This window comes from Mauremys mutica, chromosome 6 (genome assembly GCF_020497125.1).
Source record: "Mauremys mutica isolate MM-2020 ecotype Southern chromosome 6, ASM2049712v1, whole genome shotgun sequence".
Lineage (NCBI taxonomy): Eukaryota > Metazoa > Chordata > Testudines > Geoemydidae > Mauremys > Mauremys mutica.
In genome coordinates this window covers 15,956,250-15,977,184 of record NC_059077.1, presented here as the reverse complement: position 1 = coordinate 15,977,184, position 20,935 = coordinate 15,956,250, and the positions used below count along the sequence as shown (strand labels likewise).

The 20,935-nt window shown below is 42.3% G+C and overlaps 1 protein-coding gene across 3 annotated transcripts; it reads right to left on the bottom strand.

Annotated features, from left to right (window-relative positions):
- Positions 1–5,976: 5,976 nt before the first annotated feature.
- On the bottom strand, positions 5,977–20,935 carry ELAC1 (elaC ribonuclease Z 1). Of its 3 annotated transcripts, none has more exons than XM_045022457.1 (4): positions 20,831–20,935; positions 14,096–14,317; positions 8,926–9,393; positions 5,977–7,271 (listed from the first exon to the last, which is right to left on the bottom strand). In XM_045022457.1, the coding sequence occupies exons 2-4, from the start codon at positions 14,250–14,252 to the stop codon at positions 6,802–6,804; spliced, it is 1,095 nt and encodes a 364-aa protein (XP_044878392.1). In that variant the 5' UTR covers positions 14,253–14,317; positions 20,831–20,935; the 3' UTR covers positions 5,977–6,801. The 3 variants fall into 3 exon arrangements, with proteins under 3 accessions (XP_044878392.1, XP_044878393.1, XP_044878391.1); XM_045022458.1 differs by lacking the exon at positions 20,831–20,935 and adding an exon at positions 20,551–20,707 and having other exon boundaries at positions 14,096–14,319; XM_045022456.1 differs by lacking the exon at positions 20,831–20,935 and adding an exon at positions 17,719–17,997.

The window sequence follows — 20,935 nt, the reverse complement described above, 5'->3', positions numbered from 1 at the left end:
AGAGGAGCCCAGCATTGCGCTGCTAGTCCAGGGGCAATTGAATCTTTTCTTTACACATGAAGGGTGGGGGCTGATGGAGCTCAGCCCCCTGTTGCTATGATGAGGACGGTTACCAGCCATACTGCACCATCTACCAGGAAAAATTAGGGCCAGGCGCCCTTGATAGACCTAACAGATGCTAGTCGGCATGGTTACCAGTCCTTTTGCACTGCCCCATGTGCCAATAGGCTGATGATGACGATGGGTATCAGTCATATTGTACCATCAGCCACCCATGGCGGGGGTGGGGGAGCAAGGATGTTGGTGTTGAGTGCTGCAGCATCGCGTCTATCTGCAGCATTCAGTAAAGATAGGGTGACATGTAAAAGAGTCAAGAGAGGATTGTTTTCCCTTTCACTTCTGGGGGTGGGTGGGGGGGTGCGTAAATTGCCGAGCTATGCCCTGACCCACCGCGGACACTGTTTTTGACCCTAGAAGCATTTGGAGGTCAGCCAAGAATGCAAATGCTTTTCGGAGACTGCAGGAACTGTGGGATAGCTTGAGTCCTCCAGTCCATGAACGTCCATTTGATTCTTTGGCTTTCCATTACGCTTGTCACGCAGCAGTGCGCTGAGTCCCTGCTATGGCATCTGTCTGGAGATTTTTTTAAAAATGATTTTGAATTTCGTCTTCTGTAACGGAGCGCTGATAGAACAGATTTGCCTGCCCTTACTGCGATCACATCCGCATGGTCCATGCTGGAGCTCTTTTTTTATTTTGATTTCGGACTGCATTGCCACCCGTGCTGATCGGAGCTCCACGCTGGGCAAACAGGAAATATTCAAAAGTTCGCGGGGCTTTTCCTGTCTACCTGGCCACTGCATCCGAGTTCAGATTGCTGTCCAGAGCAGTCAGTGGTGCACTGTGGGATACTGCCTGGAGGCCAATACTGTCGATTTGCAGCCACACTAAACCTAATCCGATATGGTAATACCGATACTAGCGCTACTCCTCTCGTTAGGGAGGAGTACAGAAACCGGTTTAAAGAGCCCTTTATATCAATATAAAGGGCCTCTCAGTGTGGACGGGTGTGGCGTTAAATCGGTTTTACGCTCCTAAAACCGGTTTAAACGCCTAGTGTAGACCAGGCTTCAGTGACAGAAATTTCATACCTTATATGCAAAAAATAAATTTGAATTAATACAATTACTTTGATTGGATTTCTGTAGTTTCTTCCACTTCAGGATCCAAAAGGATGTATTTTTTTAAATATATTTTTAAAAACACTTAAAGCTCTTAGTCTGCGTTAGTGACTATGGGCCCAATCCAACTTTCACTGTTTTCAGTGAGAGATGGATCTGGTCCTATAAGCTTGCCAAAATGAATTAGTAAAATGAAGCTATAGGAGTTATATAGTCACAAAAAATGTATGAAACAATCAACATATTTTTCCTTATAAACAGCCATATAATTCAATAATGGGCAAGACCATTTTCTTTTCAAATCTGGCAGAAAAATTATCAGTCCCAAACTAAGATCATATGCCAAGTTCCAGCAGTACCAAAGGATAATTTACTACTTATGAACCTTCAGTAGAAATTGATCTATCTATAGCATTCACTATCCCCTTGCTGTAGCTGGGGGACTTTGTTCTAGGAGGAGGAAGGATAAGAGCTAAGCTAGTAATTCATGTTTGATGGTGCACACACAAACACAGAGAAAGCATACATGATAGTGAGATATAAAGGCTTTTTTCAGATAGCTGCATTATTCACAAAGGTGATTTCATGAATGATGATCACAAAAAATGTCTACAGAAACTTTTTACCACATCGCACTATCATGTATTTTGTTTATGCCACACATTGTACAGAAAAAAAAATTCTCAAGGCGTTTTATAGTATTTAAAAATGTTATTAGTACTATTTTATCTCTCTCTCCTGCTGTAAAGCTAGGCTAACTTGGAACCCCATAAAGGCCACAAAGGGAGGGAAAAAAGCCATAACAAATACATTTTAGAACCCACTAAAGTGTTTCTAAAATAGGTTTTTACACAAAGCAACATTTCATATTTAAGTTCCCATTTTGTGATTACCAGGACTAAAAGCTTTCATTGCCACCTCTGCTGGTTCTTGAGGTATTAGAACTTACAGTCACTCCTAAACAGACAAACAGTTCTGATGCCAGGCGACTGTAATGGTTACTGTCCAGAAGTTTGTTTCCTCGAGATTCAATTCTCTGGAGGCCGGAGCCACCAGACCTAGAACCAAACACATTGAAGTAAATGGAGATTTGCTGGGGGGCAGATTAATCCCCTAGATAGCTTGTACCAGACATTGAATAGCTAAACATTTCTGAACTTCAGGTTAGGGTTTCTGTCCATGACCCTTTTACAAAGTTGACATAGAGCCCCAAAAGGAAAAAGAGAACAAAAAGAGAACTGGGATAAAAGGGAACATTATTTATCAAGTATCAGAGGGGTAGACATGTTAGTCTGGATCTGTAAAAGCAGCAAAGAGTTCTGTGGCACCTTATAGACTAACAGACGTATTGGAGCATGAGCTTTTATGAGTGATTCCTGTGTGGGTGCATCCGACGAAGTGGGTATTCACTCACCAAAGCTCATGCTCCAATACGTTTGTTAGTCTATAAGGTGCCACAGAACTCTTTGCTGCTTTTATTAATTATCAACTGTATGTACAAAACCTGCAATGTTACAACCCAACCCTTTAAAATTAATTTCCCTTGCCATTCCCATAGCACTTTACTAAATTTCTGATGCTCTTCTGTTGATATCAGCCTAACGTGAGTCCTCCAAAAAGAAAAAATCTTCAAATAAAGAAATAGTAAAATTCTGGAAGTCGTTGGCCTACATACTGGTAATCAGCACCTCCACAAAACCTCTATTGCCACAACACTGTCTTGATCATGTGGGTTAGTCTGCAAATCCATAGTGTCATCTTCAGGTGATAGCAATACTCATCCGCTTAATTATTTTTACTCGGCATCAAAAGTGCCCCCATTGTACTAGAACTTGAATAGCTGAGCGAAGTTCTGGATTCAGTTATCCCCACTATTATTTTTACCATCTCATCTCCAAATCCTAGAGGTTGGGGAGGAAAAAATAGCCAGAGTAGCAGTTTCCTCCCTGCTCTCCCTCCAAATACCTCAGTTCCTCTGGGTCGGTCCACATTTCCATGTGGTACAATCCAGAGCAACTTCACATATATTGGGCCCAATCCTGTACAGTGCTAAACACTCAGCACTTGACAGGAGCTTTTCTCAATTCCCATCGAGCTATATGGCAATTGAGGGCACTCAGCATTTTGCAGGATTAGACCTAATTAGGTACCATTTACTGAGAGAGCACATCCATTTGCTGTCATTACATAGCATGAGAATAGCGGCCAACTAGTGGGGAAGGAGGGTACTAAATTCAGACATGAATGCTAGAGGAAATTTTACTTGGCTCAAAATTCTTAAAGGGGAGGAAATGTTATCTGAGTCTTTGAGGGTAGCTTGTGGCATTCAAAGGGGAATTTGTACAGCTGGAAATTTTAATCCATGCTATATCCTGTTCACTTGCATATGGGAGAATTTGGCCTTTGTACCTGCCATGCCGACTAAGTTTAAAATTAGAATGCTGACATTTGAGCTGTATTGGGTCTCTCAGTTTTTTCCCAGGGAGAAGTATTTTTAACTTGGGGTGCACTTGGAGATAAAAATAAAAAGGGAAGTCAAAGATCTCAAGTTTCTCTCCATCTTAGAAACTTTGCAAATAAAGAAGTTGCTAAAGCACACTTCACAAATCTACCCAGAGATCTTAATATATTACCACATTATTTAGCAGCTCTCAAGTTAAACATTATCAGGCAGATATACTTGAATCCTAAGCAATTTCTCCCTCTCCTAATTAATTTATGATTAATGGATCAATGAGAAAAGGATATATTCACTAATAGTGAGGATAAAGAACAATCTATGGCCCAAATCCTGTTTTTCTTACTGGCACACATAGTCCCATTAACTTCATTCTAATTGCACTAGTGGCTAGATTTTCAAAAGAGCTCAGAATCCAGCTTTTTTCAATCAAGAAAGGAAGAGACTTGAGGGTAGGAAATGTGTTTGTAAAGAGAATAGGCTTTGGCCCCATAACAGTTAAGAGAAATTCAGCACAAAATATGCACAAGTATTTCACATACACCACTATAGTTACATAATGCATACCAGGGTTCTACAGATTTGTTTTGGCAGCAGGGGTGTGGTGTTAACTAAAATTGCATGCTTTTCAATGAGGCGGCCAGTGTGGAGAAGCACACCAAGAGTATTTGCAGGATACAACTTTGTTTCTAGACAAACCCAACTGATGCCAGAGGAGTGACTATCGCTACTGTATGCAGATCACTGAATCTTGTAAGATATTTGACGGACATTTGTTGAATAGTGAGCTAGTATAAACAGGTGGCCTGCTCACGAAGAGAGGTGTACCTGCTTACGGCTGAATTTGGCCCATTTTTCGAGAGATGTGGTAATATGAGTATTTCTGTAAATGTGTTTATATCATACTTAGTTTTTAAGTCCTGTTAAATTTAAAACAAGTTTTGATGCTAATTTTTCTTGTTTGTATTAGCATCTGTGTAATAGGAAGCAGACAGTATCATAAGTACAGTATCTGTTGTATTTTAATAAATACTCTAAAAAGTTAGGCACCGTAGAAACCATTCAATATTGTTAGCCTTTAATAATCCATGTTAAGAAAGCGTATCTAGGGTAAAATTTTCAAGAGTTCTTAAGTGACTTAGGAGCCTACATCCCATTTTCAAAAGTGACTTGGTGCTTAATTTCCTAGTCTCATTGATACTTCTGAGCCTAAGACACATTTGAAAATGGAACTTATTTTTTATTTTGATTTAATCATTCCAGTTTAGAAAAAGATACAGTTAATCACTGTATCTCCTCTTGTGTAGATGCAGTTATACTGATAAAGTAATACTTATATCAGCTATACTGATAGAGTAATGCTTATTTTGCATAATATACTTTCTGGGACCCTTCAAAAACATGTCACTTTTAACTAGGTTTACAGCACAAAACACATTACTGGTATAGAGATTTTTACACAGGTAGGGAAACCTGGAATTCTCTTTTTTGTCACAGAACATCTGAAAAAGAACTGTCAAGCCATGCCTGACTCTAGAGGACTGACTAAGTAGGAGAAGGAACAGGCCCATAACTAGAATTTGTTTTATCTCTTCTCTGCAGTTACTTCTTTCTAAAGTATATATAAGAAGGTTTTAAAATCATGGCCTGGAACAAATTATTTTGTTCCAAATCTTTCACAAATGTGGTTTGTTAAATTAGACCGTGTATTGATATCAAGTAATAGGCTTATAAAAGTTTGCATATTGTGTAGTTAAAATGGCATGATTTTGTAATTTCTTTACCTATGTTATTAACATCTTAATGAAAATTTGAGTTCAGTTTTTTACTATACACTTCAGTTACTGTACTGCTCATCTTGTACAATGAAAGTCCGTTTCACTTGCAGGTTCTTGGTGTACCCTGGCTTGTGTTCCAGACACTACATAAGAATGTTTAAAAATGCTGAACACAAAAAACCACCCCAGAAAAAAAAACACTTTGCGTGGCCCTAGGCAGCATTTTTTTTTCCCCTACAAAACCCATCATTTTAATTCTGAGCCAAATTTAAATCTACCATGTCCTTTTAACAGCTAGGGAGTACAGTCAACCATTTATCTGTGTGCTGAATTGTCACTGACATTAGTGATCTGTTCAAGCAAATAGATGTCAGGTATAGACACAATAAATCCTACAGGGAGTTAGACCAGATGACCCTTGCAGTCTCTTCTAATCTTATGGTTCTATGAAATACAGTAAGCATCTTAATTTGTAGTATTTCTGTACATTACTAATTAATTTATCACATTAGTGATGAGTAATTTACAAAACATGTGGCATAGTTATCAACTTTATTAGTTTGTTTATTGCATAATATTCCTTTTACATAAAATTATTTAAATAATTATTGAAAATATTTTATACAAAAGCTCATGAGAGGTTGAAAAGTTAAAAAATAATATCTACTTTGGTATGCCACTAAGATTCACAGAGGATTGTAAATAAGATGCAAAAAATGCAAAGTTTTATTTTAAGACTTAAGACTAGAGAATCTGAAGTTCTAATAAAAAGTATTTAGTGTTTGGAAGATTTCTGCCTATACAGTTAAGTTTTCCAGACTGTTTGGCTAAATACCTGTATCAATCACCTAAACACTTAATTCCAAAAAGATAAGTTAAAGGCATTCCATATACTTTATTTTAAAAGTTATTTAGATTTGCAGTTAAGTGTTTAGATGATCAATAAATAATTTGCTTTGTCTCCATAGGTATATTTATATAAACCAAAGAATGAGTTTCTTTTTTCCCCCTTGCTTAGGTAGCTGCACACCTATTTCACGTAAGGCAGTGAGTTTGACTAGTAATCTGCTTTTCCATCTCCCTTCTTTCTAGGAGGGCAAGTTAACAGCAATACCATTCTACAATGGCTCATTTCTCAGAGGTGTGGAACAAGTTCAACTGCCATTAAAGTTGCTGAGGCACTCAGCATATTGCAGAGTTGAGCCTTAAAACTCTATAGCAAGTAAATCCAGCCCTTAGTCATTCTCTAGCAACTGAACATGTCACCTTAGCAATTCAACTTCTTCATCTGGAAACTGAGGAACAAATTTGGATACCTGAAGCCCTAGCTGTAAACTCACAGTTCAACAGCAAGCTAATTTGTGTGGTATTATAAAGCTAGATGCTACTTTTGCTTTTTCCCTGGAATTTCTATCGTCAAAAAATCCTCAGCTAAAATTACTCCTTGACCATTTAATGCTGATTCTGCTTGTCTCTTCAGTTCCATGACATCAATATCTCCTTCTCCAATCTGACCAGCTGGTTTATATCTCTGACTGAAGTGAGTCAGAACCAGTTTCTTAACCTTACACAACTTTGCAAACTCAGCTGCCATTTTTGGAGTGCTATGGCCATGCTCTTTGGCTTTGTCCACTAGGGTGTCATCCAGTGTGGCTTCATGAACTAACAGATCTGCTTCGTAACAGAGTTTCATTGCTCCATCTCCAACCACACCTGAACAGTCACCTAAAATACAAATTTTTCTTCCAGGAATAGGCTCATCCAAGACATCTGAAGGAGAAATGGTTACTCCATTTTCTAAGACAACCGTAACACCATTCTTCAGTTTCCCATATATAGGGCCTGGCTGAACTCCTAGAAAGTTAAGTCAAAAGTGTATGGTTAGTTTTAGTGTTTTGAAAATAAACACTGCTCACATTTCAATGCAGTATCTGACAAATTTTACATTTAACCTATTCTTAAGGCATGGTTTTCTTACGAATTAAGTACTAGAGTGTGGCAAAGTGGGAATTTTCTTTAATATTTTTATGACTCCTATGTGCACCTCAGTTTCTCTTTATCATTGCATTGCTACCCAGTGGGGGCAAAAGGATTAAACATTGCTCTTGCACCAACACAGGAGACATAAGCACGTATCACCTTGCTGTCTGGGTGGAATGAATAGTCATTAAGGAACTGGTTGAAATTGATCCAGATCAACAGAGAGTCCAGAGAGACAAGTAGTACCAAAGATTGAACAATCACTTCCTCTCAGCAGGGAAGCTGAGGAGGAACCCAAGCTCTGGCAGTGGGGCTCTGAACTCAGCATGGCCCTGCCTGGAGAAAAAACAGACAGACGTGTCCATTGGGGAATAAAATGTGGACTTCTGGGTTTGGAGGAAGCTAGCTCACTACTGGGGAACTTACTAAGGAAATCAGAGAGAGAGAGTGCCTGAAAATGGAGTTCACTACAGCATGGCTGGTGAATTGTGGCTTCACCAGAATGGACTATTCGTTAACATTTATTTCTCTATGCTAACCTAAGGACTTCCAATGCTGTGTTCCAGCTGACTAATAAAGCCTACTCTGCTTTTGAAAACACTGTTGGGGTGTCACTGCAAATACCAGTTGGGGTGCATTAGTCCCTGAAGAGCGTACATGTCTCTATCTCAGTTGGACTCACTGATTAGAACTCAATGGTGTGAAGCAAGAGTGCTGAAGCCCCAGAAGTTCATCAGTGAGGCTGTGTGGCCTATGACGAAGGAAGAGAGAGACCTGTTCAAAATCTGGTGGTGTAGTAACCAATCCTGTAGATCCATGACTTACAAAAACTAATGCTTCACTTATTTCATACTCCAAGAGAACAATTTTTTTTAATTTTAGTAAGAGGCTCTAACAGATTTTTAAGTTGTGTATTTTGAAGCTGATACATCCCCCAAATACACTCTGCGGCCAGTTTTATGTTCTCTTTCTCATGTAAGCCCTTAATAAATGTGCTAGAAAGGGAAGCTCGTTTTTTACCTCTCTTATGATCAAACCAGTATGAATTTGTAGGGGAAAAAATAAGTTCTAGAATATCAATCTTTCCTTTTCTTGTGAAAAATAAAGTGGCCCATTTCAGAATGCACACTGTTCTGATTCAGTAAGTTTCCTTGCAGGAGTTTTCAGAAGACAATATAGCCATTAGTGAAGAATATAGTTTTGTTACAATTCCTGGAAATGTGAATCAGCTGTCAGCCTGAACACTGTGTGTACTTGAATATCCATCACCTATTGATGGATCCATTTTCAACAGTTACATTGTAACACTCTTGCTTACACACTATCAGAATAGGTGCCTTAGAAATTCTAATAGGGCATTTGGCAGTTAATGTAAGCATATAAGAAATATAGTTAATCGTATAGTTCTATTATGACTATGACATATGCACCAATTAGATCATAAGGACATTCACAAATAGATTTTAAGAAACAAAGTAATATCCACAAGTCATAAGAATTAAAGGAAAAAATAAATGAAGCTAGTTACCAAGGTCTTTTAGCTTCTGTGCATTGAGTTTACCAGTCCGCTGTTTCTCCTCCACTAAAAATCCAAAGGAAGGAATACGGTGAAATAATCTAAATGCTTTCATAACAAATTGCTGATTGTTGACCAGCATGTAGGAGTTTTCTACAGGATCCAGCTGAAGTGTTCTCCCTTGCACTTCTTTGGAAGAGACTTCATCTCTGTCAAGGTAAGATAGTTCTTTAAATTCTTCTGCAGGGCACTGATCTGGTGTAGGTACCAGTTCATGAACCACATATGGAAAGAGAAGTTGCGAGTGGGAGAGTTCCAGAGCTCTCCAAATGAAGTTTCGTAGTCCTAATGGTCCATAGATATCAACAGGTTGTTTGCTTGCAGTAGAACTACTCTGAAGACTAATTGTGCACAGGAGACCAGGAAGACCAAAAAAATGGTCCCCATGAAGATGAGTTATGAATATCTTAGTAATTCTACCTATGATTGAAACAAAGAGACACCATAGTAAATGTGCTGAATGACAATTACACTCACAGCAGCAAAATTAGAGCTGGTTGAAAAATGCCAATTATTTTGTGGGAAATTTACAAAAAAATTAGTTCCCAATTTTTTAAAAACCAAACCAAGAAGTGTAGTTTTTAACTGAAAATTTTTTCACTTTTTATTTTTTCAATAAAATTTGAAAAATCTGAACCAAGATTACGTTTGTCATTGTTTTTGTTTGGGTTGACAAGCCATTTTTTGCCAAAAGTTCATGTGGTTGAAAATTTAGATCAAAATACATTTTAAGAGCAAAGAAACTAAGAAAAATTGACTAATATGGTGACCTTTGCTGCATTAAAATGCAAACAAGTTCTAGATGGGAGCTGAATTTTGTCATACCACATGAAGATGGTGGGACAGTGAGAACCAGTGGGTGAACTTCTGCCTTTGTTCTAGTTTCTAGTTCATTCCAAACATGCAAAGAGGCCCTCCCACAAGCTGTATAGCGCAATTTACAACTAAGATTTCATGTACTCCACAGCAAGCTGGCAGTACATTCTGGCACAGGATTCTGGATTTTCTGCAACATTTTAATTTAAATTAAGGAGGTTTAACCAGTTAAATATTCATAGTTTAATATCAAAAGTCACCATTAGATCATCTAGTCTGACCTTCTGTCTTATCCCAGGCCACTCCCAGTCACCCATGAATTGAGCCCAATGACTTGTGTTTGACTAATGCATGTGTTCCAGAAAGGTTTACAGTCTTGATCTGAAGACTTCAGGAAATGAGGAATTCATCAGTTCCCTTGGTGATTTGTTCAAATGGTTAATCACCCTTGCTGTTAATTTGTGCCTTCTTTCTAATTTGGCTTCAATTTCCATCCACTGGTTCTTGTGATACCTTTCTTTGCTAGATTAAAAGGGCCCTTTACTACCTGGTATTTTCTTCCTGTTGTGAAGGTACCTATAGACTAATCTTTTAGATAAAACTACACAAGCTCTTTTGATCTCACTGTAAGGCATTTTCTCCAGCCCTCAAATAATGTTTTGTGTTTTTTTTCTGCACCCTCTGCCATTTTTCATTTTTCTTTTTAAGTGTCAGTATCAGAACTGGACATAATATTCCAGCATTGCTCTCACCAATGTCATATACAGAGCTTTTAAATAAATGGCATCCCTACTCCTACTCATTACTCCCATTTATATATGAAAGGACTGCATTAGCCCTTTTTCCACAGAATTGAACTGGGAGCTTATGTTGCAATGCTTGTCTATGACGACCAATAACTAATTTTCAGAGTCACTGGCTTTCCAGCATACAGCCATTCTGCAGGTATGACCTGCATTCCTAGATGTATAACTTCACATTTGGCTGTAAAATGCATTTTGTCTGAATGGACCCAGCTTACCAAGCAATTCAAACTGCTCTCTCTGACTGCCCTGTCCTCATCATTGACCACTCTGTTATAATTTGCAGATTCTCAGCAGTGATTTTATATATAACTTTCACGTCACTGATGAAAGCCTTGAATAGCATTGGGCCTAGCACTGATCCCTGTGAGACCCCACTAAAATACCCCCATTCGATGATGATTCCCCATTGACAGCTGCTTTTTGAGATGTGTCAATTAGGCAGTTCTTAATCCACTTAATTTGTGCTCTATTGATATTGTATATTCTCCACGTGGGCACCAATGATACTGTCAAGAATGACCTTGAGTGGATCACTGCAGACTACGTGGCTTTGGGAAGAAGGATAAAGGAGTTTGAGGCACAAGTCCTGTTCTCATCCATCCTCCCTGTTGAAGGAAAAGGCCCAGGTAGAGACCGTCGAATTGTGGAGGTGAATGCATGGTTACAGAGGTGTGTCGGAGAGAGGGCTTTGGATTTTTCGACCATGGGATGTTGCTCCAGGAAGAAGAATTGCTAGGAAGAGATGGGATCCAGCTAACGAAGAGAGGGAAGAGCATCTTTGCAGGCAGGCTTGCTAACCTAGCGAGGAGGGCTTTAAACTAGGTTTGCTGGGGGATGGTGACCTAAGCCAAGAGGTAAGTAGGGGAGTGGGATACTGGGAGGAAACACAAGAAGGAGGGTACAAGATGGGAAGCCTCTTGATTCATCCTGAAAAAGTAGGGCAATCGCCTAGTTATCTTAGGTGCACGTACATGAACGCAAGAAACCTGGGAAACAAGCAGGAAGAATTGGAAGTCCGGGCACAACCAAGGAACTATGTCGTCATTGGAACAACAGAAACTTGGTGGGGCAGTTCTTATGCCTGGAGCACTGTCATGGATGGGTATAAACTGTTCAGGAAGGACAGGTATGGGAGGAAAGGTGGAGGAGTTGCATAGTATGTACGAGTGGTCTGATTGCTCAGAGCTCCGGTTTGCTCAGGCTCAACAGGTAGTGATCAACGGCTCAATGTCTAGTTGGCGGCCGGTATCAAGCGGAGTGCCCCAGAGGTTTTGTTCAACATCTTTATTAATTATCTGGATGATGGGATTAATTGTAACCTCAGCAAGTTCGCAGATGACACTAAGCTGGGGAGAGAGATAGATATGCTGGAGGCTAGGTCCAGAGTGACCTAGACAATTGGAGGATTGGGCCAAAAGAAATCTGATGAGGTTCAACAAGGACAAGTGCAGAGTTCTGCACTTAGGAAGGAAGAATCCCATGCATCGCTACAGACTGGGGACCGACTGGCTAAGCAGCAGCTCTACAGAAAAGGACCTGGGGATTACAGTGGATGAGAAGCTGGATATGAGTCAGCAGTGTGCCCTTGTTGCCAGGAAGGCCAATGGCATATTGGGCTGTAGTAGTAGGAGCATTGAGAGCAGATTGAGGGAAGTGATTATTCCCCTCTATTCGGCACTGGTGAGTCCATACCTGGAGTACTGCATCCAGTTTTGGTCCTTCCACTACAGAAGGGATGTGGATAAATTGGAGAGAGTCCAGCGGAGGGCAACAAAAATTATTAGAGGCTAGGGCACATGACTTATGAGGAGAGGCTGAGGGAACTGGGGTTATTTAGTCTGCAGAAGGAAGAGTGAGGGGGAATTTGATAGAAGCCTTCAATTATCTGAAGGGGGGTTCCAAAGAGGATGGAGCTAGTCTGTTCGCAGTGGTGGCAGATGACAGAACAAGAAGCAATGGTCTCAAGTTGCAGCGGGTGAGGTCTAGGTTGGATATTAGGAAACATTATTTCACTAGGAGGGTGGTGAAGCACTGGAATGGGTTACCTAGGGAGGTGGTGGAATTTCTATCCTTAGAGATCTTTAAGGCCCATCTTGACAAAGCCTTGGCTGGGATGATTTAGTTGATGTTGGTCCTGCTTTGAGCAGTGGATTGGACTAGATGACTTCCTGAGGTCTCTTCCATCCCTAATATTCTATGATTACTACTTATTTTTAATGAGAAAGTACCATGGTATTAAGTCAAATGCCTAAGCAATATTACATCTATACAGTTACCTTTGTCAACCAAATTTGTAATTTCAAAGAATAAACTAAGATTATTTGAAAAGACCTAACTTCCAAAAAACCATCCTGAATGGCATTAATTATATTCCCATCCTTAAACCCTTTATTAATTGAATCCTCTATCAACTTTTTGATTATTTTGCCTGGGATTGATAGTGGGCTAATCAACCTATAGTTATTCAGGTCTTCCCACTTGTCCTTTTTGAATACTGGCACAACATGAGCACTTTCAAGCCTTCTGTAATTGCCCCAGTATTCTAAGATTTATTCAAAATTAATGTCAGCAGGACATAGATCCTCAGCCAACTCTTTTACGACTCTTAGGTGCAAGTTATCCAGGCCTGCTGATTTAAAAATGTTTATCTCTAATAGATAATGTCTATAATCCTCATTAGCTACTAATGGACTGGAAATAACTTCATTTTTATGTGATAGGAATACCTCATCCTGCTTCCTTCCAAATATAGAACAGAAATATTTATTAAACACTTTTCTGCATCATCAATAATTTTTTAGTGATGAGCCTATACAACTGCTAAGATTTCTTTTGTTTTTACTTAAGCAAACATGAAAACAAATAATGTACAATCAGCAGCACACTCAGTGTTTATTTGTTTTGATATTAAATTAAGTTCCATGCTATTCCCATATGCAGTTTTTTATATGCCTTAGTTTTTGGTAGGGACAACACAACTGCATTGTAAAAGACACAAGAGAAAGATGAATATTTTGGCAGCTAGGTAGAAAGCAGTTAGGATTTTTAGAACTTGCACAGGTACCGGAAGTGATTTTTAAGTAATCAGTCATGAAATAATGTTAACGTTGACATGTTCATCAACATCTGTAGCTTTCTGAACACCCAATTAAAGTGAATGGGACCATTCACACGTCAAGCTATGTTTTAAGCTGCCTGCAGACTCAGAATACGGCAGTGCATAGGTTTAAATTTAGTTCATTTTTGGAAATTATAATCATTAAGGCTAGAAGCTTTAGTAGATTAAAGCTTTTGTTCTAGAGAACAATTCTGCAACAAAGGGTGATAAAGGAGAATTCCATAGCCAGTTCAAGTGGTCCCACCTAACATATAGTAATTAGAGATGTTCACTCATATTTACAGAGGTCTTCAGACAACGTGAGCCTGAATAGAAAAGGTATTTCATTTGGACAGTATGCAGATTTCTCTCTCTCAAGATAACAACTTTCAATTGCACTGACCTGCTTTAAGGTGGCTTTTCATAAATTGTGTTTGAGTTCCCTCTCCGCAATCAAATAGCCAGCATTCTCCTTCACTACGAATGACTAAAGCTGAAGCTCCTCTTGTTGGAGATGGATATGCTGAGCCTGTTCCCAGAAAAGTTATATCCATGGACATTATGCCCAAGTCAGTGTATCACCCAAAACAAATGTATCACTGTAAGTCTATTGCACGTGCTTATTCTGCAGAGGGGGGAAAAAACAAAACAAAACAAAAAAACCACACAACTAGTTGCGGCTTTACTTTAAATAAGGGTTGTCAAACTCATTCTACTACCTGGGTCAAATTACATTTTTAAATGTAGTCCATGGACTGGGGTATAAATGTAGGACTGCCCTTTCCAATTCACAACGTATCTCACAGTGATGTTAATGAGGTTTGCACAAAGGTTAAGGGTAGAATATGGCTTTTATTAAGTAACAAACCTTATTGCCCCCTCCAATATCAATTGGAAGGATATTCTCATTGTCAGAAAGACAACACTACATTGGTTTATGCTCACTTTGCATTTGGAAGAGAAGACTCTCTTAGCAACAACGATGTCTAGAAATCTATTTGGGCCTGGTCTATGTGAGAAAGTTAAGTTTGTGTCAAGTTAAGGGTGTGAAAAATCCATTTCTCTGTGTGGTGTAGTTAAGTTGACCTAACCCCTACCATTAGGTCAACAGGCTTGCTTACACTTAAAACATGACAGTAGCACAGCTGCACCAGTGTAGTGCTTCAGTATAGACACTACCAATGCTGATGGGAGGGATTCTCCCTTCGGCATAGGCAATACATCTCCTTGAGAGGCAGTAGCTAGGGTCAACAGGGATTTAGGTCAGTTTAACAATGCCCCTCAGGGGTGTGGATTTTTCACACCCCCGACTGACAGTTAAACCGACCTAATTTTCTAATGTAGACCAGGCCCTAGCTATCCACCTCTTGGGGAGGTGGATTACCTATGCCAATGGGAGAATCCCTCCTGTCAGCACAGGTAACGTCTACATTGAAGTGCTACAGATAGAGCTGTTCTGCTGAAGCATTTTTAGTGTAGATGTTGGGTTTTAAAATGAAAGCAGATATTCTACAAAATCTTTACATGGTATGCACACCATATGACAATGCTGAGTGGGTGAGCAGTTTGACACACCTGTTTTAGCGGCAGTACTTTGTACAAATAGTTGTCATAAGTTAGTTTTGTTTGTTTTTCCTTTACACTGTCAGAAGGAAGTTGTCTTATGTTTATGTGATCTGAATGTATGTGCGTTTGTATGTTCAATTAAAAGCAGTCCAGAGACTGTTAGCAAAATATTGAAAATTGTATTCATGCTTTATGTTGCATATTCGCATTCTCTTAAAAAAGTTAATAATTTAAAAACTTAATTTTCAAAATTTATTTTCAGACATTCCCACAGCCTTGTAAACAATACAATTTTTGAGTATTTCAACTATTAAGTCTTTGCCTTAGTGAGGCGTGAGGGAGGAAAAGAAATGACTACCATTAAAGCTACTTCAAAAGGGATTAAAATAAAAATACCCCACATAGCCAGCCACATGTAGTTATATCAAAAGAAATGAACCATTATTTCCTAAAGGACTATAAAGATTATCTTCATTTCGGTTCAATAGTCCATTACCTCACTATATTAACAGGATTCCCTGCAGGATGGTGGAAGATAGCATGTTATTAATCTAAACCTGATTACATTATCAGTTACTTTGTTGAAATAAAAGTACTATAGCTCCAGAGAAGTCAGAAATAAAAAATTTGCTTTGTATATAATAGCAACTATAAATACACAAAGGGCTACATTCTTTTATAACAATGTAGGCATGTCCAATTGATCAGTAACTTCTATGTTGAAGTAAGAGCCCAATACAGTTGCTGAAGTTCAAATGAGTTTTTGCCATTGACTTCAATGGGAACAAATTACCATCCCCCACCCCTCTTCCAGGTTACCCCAGTAACATGTCCAGTAATTATGTGCTTAGGCGTTTAAATCAGTCCAATATTGTACAGCACATATTTTCAGGTAAGATATAAAATCAGAGTTCTAGCAACCTGTATTCATTAGAGATCGCATGTCACTTTTGGGAAAGAGGATGTTAAATTCACTACCTGGACCATAAACTGACCATGAATAAGTTTAGGCTGGAAATGAGAAGGTTTCTAGCCATCAGAGGACTGAGGTTCTGGAACAACCTTCCAATAGGCATAGAGAGGCAAATACCCTAATTAATTTTAAGATGAAGCTTGGTAAGTTTATGAATGGGAATACACAATGGAGGAGCTTGTGATAGCAGGTGACTGGACCCGATGACCCAGGAGGTCCCTTCCAATCTTATGCTCCTATGACTTATAGGAGTGTTTTTCAAAGTACAGGTCACAACCCAGTACCAGATCGTGGAATGTCAGGCACTGGGTCACCTTGCAGATTCAAATTATAACGATTGTTGCTGTGCAGCAAGGACCTGGAGAAGAGAGAGGTAGCAGATGGGCAGGAACTGGGGAGGGAAACAAGTTGGGGCTTGCAGGACTGCTACAGATCTCTCCCCCGGCCCTGGAGCTCACCGCTACTGGTGGGAAGAGGTACCCTTGCCCCGGGAACTCTGTGCTGAGGGAGAGAGAGGCCCTTGAGGCCGACGAATTGAAACTGCAGGTTCCTATAAAATTCAATTCTTCACTTCCTATATTAAGGAGGTTCTGGGGATCACAGAACTTTTTCAGAGGCGGCTGCATTTCAGTAGTGGGGAAGGGATCCCTATATACTATGTACTTGCTTATAAAACAGATTTCAGATCCTTCAGAGTGAAACAATATAGAAGCTTATATCATTTACCTGGAAAACCAAAGAGAGATGAGAGACCCATACTATAAGTACAAACCTTTCTCCCTCACATGTTTACAGGCACAATGCTGAGTCCTTCTGAAAATGGAGCAAGTTTGACTGTGCACCATACCAGCTAATGGCAGCATTCTACTTGTGAGAACCCTGCTATCCCAGGGATAGCACAAACCTAAGAGTTGCAGCTTAACCTGCTCCTCTTTTGATCTACACAGTTGTGAGAGAAGACTGCATGACTTCTGAAGATACTATTGCAATTATAGTGACTAACCTGCTCCTTCCATGGGGTTTAAATGCTTTAAGGGGAGCACATGGCTCTTATCTGTACCTATACGTACACCATTGTGTGAGTAGGAAGAGTCCTAACACAACAGACATTCCATCCATAGGGAAAGGATCATACTAGTTTCACAATGCCATCACATTAGTTTTTGCAAACACACAAAAGAAATATTTAAATTGACACAGATATGACAATATACTCCTTTTTAAAAAAATAATTACAACCTAAATTTTGGGTCTGCTCTACTACATGGTGTCCCTGTAATATAACCTTACATCCCAATCTGTGCAGAGACCAGACAGCCAATGCTAACTGGCAGAACAAAGTGAAGTCATTAAAATCTTTACATAATTTCAGCCCCTTTCTAAAATAGACAGGACAGTAACTAAAAATATATCTGACAAATTGAAAAGGGAAGGGTGAAGTAGTGGAGTGTGTACTGGTTTCTACAAAAAGTATCACAAACACTGACCGTTAGAAGAAAAAGATTACTTGTTAGCATCCTTTAATGCAAGTGGACCCAGATTTTCTTGTGCCTTGTAATGAGGAAGGTTTGCTAGAATCAGCCATACCAGCACCAGTCCCCTTCACACTCCGAGATGAAGGACCAACCCCAGAGAAAGCAATAGTGGACCCAACCTTCTTCACGTGTTGTGATGAAGGGGGAGCCCAAGAGGAAGCCCCAGCCTTCTTTGTACCCCCTGACACCTGGGCTGCTGAGTGGCTCCGGTCTCTCACACACTTTGATGAATGAGTTGCCCTAGAGCAGTGGTCTTCAAATGACTGTACTGGTGACCCTGTTCACACAGCAAGCCTCTGAGTGCAACCCCCCCTTGTAAATTAAAATTACTTGTTTATATATTTAACAGCATCATAAATGCTGGATGCAAAGCTGGGTTTGGGATGGCAGTTGACAGCTGGCAACCCCCTGTGTAATACCCTCGCAACCCCCAGTTTGAGAACCCCTGCCCGAGAGGACCCCACCCAAGCTGGCCCAGCCTTCTTTGCCCAATGGTTTGAGCATTGGCCTCCTAAACCCAAGGTTGTGAGCTCAAGCCTTGAGGAGGCCACTTAGGGATCTGGGGCAAAAATCTGTCTGGGGCTCGGTCCTGCTTTGAGAAGGGGGTTAGACTAGATACCTCCTGAGGGCATAGGCGCCGACTTATATGGGGCTCTGGGGCTTTAGCCCCATGAATAAATCCCAAGCAGGGGCTCTGCCCCACCAATGTTTTTTCTCCCCTGCTTGGAGCGCCCGCCGCCAGGGCTGCCCACAGCCCTTTAAATCCCAGCCGCGGCTGGGAATCAGAGGGCTCTGGGCTGCCTGCTGCAGCGGGAAGCCCAGAGCCCTCTGATTCCCGGCTGCGGATGGGATTTAAAAGGCTCTGGGCTCCCCGCGGTTGCAGGCAGCCCAGAGCCCTTTAAATCCCAGCAGCGGCTGAGATTTAAAAGGCTCTGGGCTCCCCGCGGTTGCAGGCAGCCCAGAGCCCTCTGATTCCCGGCGGCGGCTGGGATTTAAAAGGCTCTGGGCTGCCCGCCGCAGCAGGCAGCCCAGAGCCCTCTGATTCCCGGCGGCGGCTGGGATTTAGAAGGCTCTGGGCTGCCCGCCGCAGCAGACAGCCCAGAGCCCTCTGATTCCCGGCCGCGGCTGGGATTTAAAGGGCTCTGGGCTCCCCGCCGCAGCGGGAAGCCCAGAGCCCTCTGATTCCCGGCTGCGGCTGGGATTTAAAAGGCTCTGGGCTCCCCGCGTTTGCAGGCAGCGCCACAGCAGACAGCAGAGCCCTCTGATTCCCGGCGGCGGCTGGGATTTAGATGGCTCTGGGCTGCCCGCCACAGCAGACAGCCCAGAGCCCTCTGATTCCCGGCCGCGGCTGGGATTTAAAGGGCTCTGGGCTCCCCGCGTTTGCAGGCAGCCCAGAGCCCTTTAAATCCCAGCCGCGATTTAAAAGGCTCTGCGCTCCCCGCGGGTGCAGGCAGCCCAGAGCCCTTTAAATCCCCAGAGCCCTCTGATTCCCGGTGCGGCTGGGATTTAAAAGGCTCTGGAGCAGAGCCCTCTGAACTTCCCCCCCGGGACCGCACCCCCTACCTGTCCCCTGATAAACCTCTTAGACTCCCATGCCTATCCAATTGCTGCCTGTCCCCTGACTGCCCCTTCAAACCTCTGCCCCATCCAACTCCCCCTGCTCCTTGTCCCTTAACTGCCCCCCGGAACTCCCTACCTCTTCTCCAACCCCCAAACTGCTTACTGTGCCACTCAGACCAGCGTATCTGGCTCCATGCAGCTCCAGACAGTTGCTGCCATGCTCCCCCATGGAGCCCACAGCCCTCTCCCACCCCCAGCACCTGCCTTCCAGATTTGAACACCTCAAAATTCAGGAGTGCTCAAGCTCGGTTTGGGCAGCTTTTACTTTATTTCTCCCAAATCAGTTTCCCCTGCAAGGTGCCAACTGAAGGTGTTGGAGAACAGAGAGATCAGGTGGCCTCCTAATGCCTGGAAAAGAGACAAAGGCCGGAGGAGGGAGTGTCAGTGCCTGTGCGGACTTCTGGGAAGTGCACGGTGTGGAAGGGGATGCTGTGATGCTTTGGAACATCTCCATACAAAGCCAGTCAGGACTCTGGGGGAGCCTCCTCTCTCGGAGCATACTGTCTCCAGGGCAAGAAGCTTACACCTTCCTGGGTCTGACCTCGGAGCATTCAGCATGCCCTTCCACGTCATGCACTTTCCAAAGTGAGTCTGCCCAGGCTGGTCCTGGGGCAACCAGAGGTCGCTGCACCCAACTCTGCAGTCAGATGTGACTCTCAGCCAGACAGTAAAACAGAAGGTTTATTAGATGACAGGAACACAGTTTAAACAGAGCTTGTTGGTACAGAAAACAGAACCCCTCTGTCAGGTCCATCTTGGGGGGTGGGGAGCCCAGAACCAAGTTCTGGGTCTCTCCCAATTTCCCCAGCCAGCTCCAAACTGACACTCCTCTGGCCTCTGTGTCTCTTCTGGACAAGGAGGCCACCTGATCTCTTTGTCCCCAACACCTTCAGTTGGCATCTTGCAGGGGAAACTGAGGCACCCACACAGTATTCAGAGAAAATATTAAGAACATTCCCACTTCATCACAACAGATGCAACAAAATATAATACTGTATATTGAAGTAGGCAAGTGCTGCTTCTGACTTTCCACTTTTAATTGACCCTTGTAATCTTGTGGCACTGACGCGTTGTAGCTTCATTTTATATCGGCTTACAGGGCGGGAGCGGGGGGGCACCACCATTTTGGGCCCCACCAAAAATTATACAAACCTGCCGCCTATGCCTGAGGGCCCTTCCAACCCTGATATGATTCTATCATGGGCCAGGCCCGGCCTCCCTCACGCCTCAGCGGGGCTGCCCCAGGAGTTCCCGCACGGGAGGGGGCTGCTCCCTCCAGCAGCCCAGGCCCGTCTCGCGGCCGCAGAGCCCCAGCTGCTCCCAGCCTCCTCACGCAACAGGGCCGAGCCGCCCCTGCTGCCGGGGCGAGGGAGGGGGGGCCGCGCGCGCCTCGTGACGGAGCGAAGGGAGCCGGGAACGCAGCGCCGCACGCCGGGCCTCCTACCTTCATGCCCCGCCGCGCGCCAAGAGCAAGCGCCGCCGCCGCCGCCGCCGCCGAGGAGGCAGGGCTGAGGGCGGGCCGCGCTCGGACTGCGGCGCCCTCGGGCGG

What these genes read in the sequence shown, in the direction of transcription:
- ELAC1 (XM_045022457.1), bottom strand. Translation starts at nt 14,252, where the DNA reads ATGTCCATGGATATAACTTTTCTGGGAACAGGCTCAGCATATCCATCT. An exon ending in GAAAAGCCACCTTAAAGCAG is followed by an intron (nt 9,394 to 14,095) that starts GTCAGTGCAATT and finishes TTTCAATCATAG; the next exon opens with GTAGAATTACTAAGATATTC. An exon ending in ACAGAAGCTAAAAGACCTTG is followed by an intron (nt 7,272 to 8,925) that starts GTAACTAGCTTC and finishes TTAACTTTCTAG; the next exon opens with GAGTTCAGCCAGGCCCTATA.